Source organism: Nicotiana tabacum, chromosome 23, assembly GCF_000715075.1.
Source record: "Nicotiana tabacum cultivar K326 chromosome 23, ASM71507v2, whole genome shotgun sequence".
Taxonomy (NCBI): Eukaryota; Viridiplantae; Streptophyta; class Magnoliopsida; order Solanales; family Solanaceae; genus Nicotiana; species Nicotiana tabacum.
The window spans coordinates 47,612,723-47,617,281 of NC_134102.1; the positions used below are offsets into that span (position 1 = coordinate 47,612,723).

General features: G+C 40.3%; 1 protein-coding gene across 1 annotated transcript; it reads right to left on the reverse strand.

Moving 5' to 3' along the window:
* Window positions 1-2,354: 2,354 nt before the first annotated feature.
* On the reverse strand, window positions 2,355-2,864 carry LOC142177148 (putative mitochondrial protein AtMg00860). The gene has a single exon (XM_075245615.1). The coding sequence runs from the start codon at window positions 2,862-2,864 to the stop codon at window positions 2,355-2,357; it is 510 nt and encodes a 169-aa protein (XP_075101716.1).
* Between the last annotated feature and the right edge of the window lie 1,695 nt (window positions 2,865-4,559).

Genomic DNA, 4,559 nt, shown 5'->3' on the forward strand with positions numbered 1-4,559 from the left:
ACAAAAGAGCAAAATATGAAGAAGGTCTTACCAGATTCGTTTGAGGAGAATGGAAGGTTTGGTGATTAAGCTCTCTCTGTGGAATGTGTTATGTGTTCAAGCCCTCTTTATTTTGGTTTTCTTTTGTTCAAACTCATAGTGTGGGAAATCGGAAGTGGTAAAATAGCAAGGGAGTGGAGTTTTAATACCTGTGAAATATGCAACGCCTTAGCTATCGTGAAATAGCTTTTGTGGTCGCAGAAGCATTTTGCAATGGATTTTTACCTAGTATGAGCTTGTCCAATGTGCAATCTCATTTGTGGTCGCATAACCTTTAAGTGATCCACAAAGTTGACCTTCCACCGCATTTTTGAGCGACTTGTTTTTGGGAGCTTCTAACTACATCCACAACCAATATGCGGCCCGCGAAACCATTATGCGGTCGCATTTGTGGCCGCAGAAAAACATCTGAAGCTCAGCTAATTTTTCTTCACTTTCCCTATGCATCTATACTTATCTGCATTTTGAGTACCCTGCACTCTAAAACACACACATCAAATGTTCAACAAAACCACATAAACATACAAAAATAAAAATCTAAAAACATTCTAACACATGGGGTTCCTTGCATGAAGCGCTTGATTTAACGTCGCGGAATGACTATGTTACCTCTTCATTGCAAATCAGTCGTGGAGGTTGGTACCGGACCATCTTTCAGTTAGAATTGTTCCACCAACTGCCTTTCTCTAATAGTCCTAAGGTAGTGCTTCACCCTTTGGCCATTTACTTTGAAGGTTCGAGTCCCATCTTCGGACTCTAATTCAACGGCGCCATAAGGAGACACACTAACAACTTTGAATGGGGTAGACCATTTGGACTTGAGCTCGGCCAGAAAGAACTTCAACCTTGAGTTGAAGAGTAAGAGCAAGTCGCCAGATTGAAATTCCAGCTTCAAGATCTTCTTATCATGAGCAGACTTCATCCTTTCTTTATAAATGAATGCACTCTCATGGGTTATGAAATGGAACTCATACATATCATTGAGTTGTGTCATATTTATATTAGCAGCTTCAGCCAAGTCAAGATTCAACTTTTTTAATGCCCATATGGCTTTGTGTTCTAGTTCCATAGGCAAGTAACATGCCTTACCAAAAACCAAATGGTAAGGCAAGGTTCCAATATATGTTTTGAATTCTGTCTGATAAGCTCAAAGAGCGTCATCTAGCTTTCTTCACCAATCGGTTCTGTTTGCATTAACAGTTTTTGCTAGAATGTTCTTGATTTGTCGGTTGGAGACTTCAACTTGACCACTTAATTGAGGATGATACGGAGTGGCCACCTTGTTCTTAACTCCATATTTCTCGAGTAACCCCGCAAAGGTTTTGTTGTAAAAGTGAGATACACTATCACTAAGGATGGCCCGTGGGGTTCCAAATCGAGTAAATATGTTCTTCGTCAAGAAGGCAGTTATACTCCTTGCCTCATTGTTTGGCACGGAAACTGTTCGACTTATTTGAGATATATTCCAATGCTACCAAGATATACTTCATGCCATATGATCTCACAAAGGGACCCGTGAAATCGGTCCCCCACACATCAAAGATCTCTACTTCCATCACAAAATTAATAGGCATCTCATGCCTTCTAGAAATTGACCCTTGTCTTTGACATTGATCACATGCCTTGACCATTAAATTTGTGTCTTGGTATTTTGATGGCCAATAGTAGCCACATTCAAGAACCTTTGCTGCCATACGGTTTCCACTGTGGTGACCCCCAATTGACGAGTCATGGCACGCTTTGAGAATCGGCGTCACCTTATCTTCCGGAATACAATGCCTAATGATGTTGTCGTAGCATATCCGTAACAAAAAAGGGTTCCTCCCAATAGTATTGCCTACAATCCCATAAGAACCTTGTTTTTTATAAGCTTCCAAATCGTCGGGAATAAGGCCACTAACTAAGAAGTTAGCAATATCAGCATACCAAGGAATTGAAGTGCTAGACATTGCAAAATTTTAATCATCTTGTAAGGCATCATTGATTTCAATATCTCCCTTTGGTCTCCCTACCTCTTCAAGCCTAGATAGGTGGTCCACGACTTTATTTTTCATTCCTTTCTAATCTTTGACTTCAAAGTCAAATTCTTGCAACAACAGGACCCACCTAATAAACCTTGATTTGGCATCTTTCTTCGCCATAAGGTAGCGGAGAGTTGCGTGATCAATAAAGACTATCACCTTGGATCCCAACAAATAGGCCCAAAATTTTCAAAGTCATAGGGAAAGCAATTCCTGCTCAGTCACTATGTAATTCATTTGCGCGCCATTGAGTGTCTTGCTTGCATAGTAGACAGCGTGTAGAATCTTGTGCCTTTAACCAAGCATTGGCCCAATATCTACACCACCGGCATCACACATAAGCCCAAATGGAAGAGACCAATCAGGTGTGACAATAATAGATGTTGTGGTGAGCTTTACTTTCAAGTCTTCAAAATCTTTGAGGCACTTCTCATCGAACACAAATTTAGCCTCCTTTTCAAGAAGCTTACACATATGACTCGCAATCTTTGAGAAGTCTTTGATAAATCGCTGATAGAAACCCGCATACCCTAAAAAGCTTCGAACACCCTTAACCAAAGTGGGAGGAGGAAACTTGGAAATAACTTCAATTTTTGCCCGATCAACCTCAATGCCTTGCTTGGAGATTTTGTGGCCAAGAACAATACCTTCCTCCACCATGAAGTGACATTTTTTCCAATTCAGCACAACATTGGTTTCTTCGTATATTTTGAATACTTGTCTAAGATTGTCAAGAAAATTTTCAAATGAGTCACCAACCACAGAGAATTCATCCGTGAACACCTCAAATAAATCCTCCACCATGTCTGAGAAAATCGATATCATGCACCGTTGAAAGGTGGACGAGGCATTGCATAGCCCAAATGGCATCCGGCTAAAAGCAAAGGTCCCATAAGGACAAGTGAATATCATCTTCTCTTGGTCCTCCAAGGCTATGTTGATTTGGTTGTAGCGGGAATAACCATCCAAGAAGCAATAAAATGACCTTACCGCTAGCCGATCAAGCATTTGATCAATAAAAGGCATAGGGAAATGGTCTTTGCAAGTGGCACTACTGAGCTTTTGGTAGTCCATGCAAACTCTCCACCCGGTCACCATCCTTGTTGGAATGAGTTTATTTTTGTCATTTTGAATCACGGACATGCCTCCTTTCTTTGACACATATTGCACTGGACTCACCCAAGGACTATCCGCAATGGTGTAAACAACCCCGGCATCCAACCATTTTATAATTTCTTTATTTACCACTTCTTGCATGGAGGGATTCAACCTTTTTTGATGTTCCACACTAGGTTTTCTATATTCTTCAAGTTAGATTTTGTGCTCACAAATACCGGCAGGAATCGTCTATGCTCCCTCAAGGTGTCAAATAATTTCTCAACCTACACATCATCAAACAAAGAAGAAACAATTATGGGTAGAGTGTCATTAGAGCCAAAAAGTTTATACCTTAAGTGTGGTGATAGTGGCTTGAGCTCAAGTTGTGGAGGCTCAACGATTGAAGGCTTAGTGGGAGGAGTAACTCTATTTTCCAAGTCAAGAGAAATCTTCTTTGGTTCGTAAGTGTATGACCCGAACCCTTTCAATGTGTTCATCATTCCCACATAACCTTCTATGTCCTCACCATAAAAGTTCATCAAGATCACCGTCAATGACTCACCAAGGAATTCCTCTGCCATCTTCACCTCAATAGCATCTTATAACACATCAACAACATCAAGTACCAAGATACTCTCAATGAATTTGGCAATTTCATGCCCTTACTTGCTTGAAAGGTAACTTCTTCGTCATTAACCAGAAATTTAATCTCATTTCTTTCTGAGTCCATGAGTTCTCTTTCGATTGTAAGGAATGGTCTCCCTAAGATGATAGGGATTTATTTATAAATAGCACAATCAAGAATAACAAAGTCAGCGGGGAGGATAAACTTCCCCACTTTCACAAGCACATCATCCACTATCCCCACCGGTCACTTCACCGAATGGTCGGCCATTTGCAATCTCATACTCATAGGCCTAGGCAGTCCCAATCCCACTTTCTTGTATTTAGCAAGATGCATTAAGTTTATGCTAGCCTCATTGTCACAAAGAGCTCTTGCAAAGTCACGCAATCCAATAGTTCATGTAATGGTGAAAGCCCTCGGATTCTCTTTCTTTTGGACTGTAGTTGTTGAAATGATGGAGCTAATCCGGTGGGTGACACTCACCGTTTAATTCTTAATAGTCTTATTTTTTTGATAAAATCCTTCAAGTATTTAGAAAAACCGAGTATCTCTTGAAAAGCTTCCACAAATGGAATGTTCATCGATAATTGCTTTAAGATATCATAGAACTTCTCGAACTTGCTATCATCAACTCTTTTGGCTAGTCTTTGAGGAAATGGAGGGGGGATCTAGGAATCGGTGCTAGAGGTTTTGGTGCCTCTATTACTTTTTCTTCAACCTTTTCATGGATCAAATCTTGAGCCTTTACCTTCTTTGAAATTCTCTCAACTTCAACA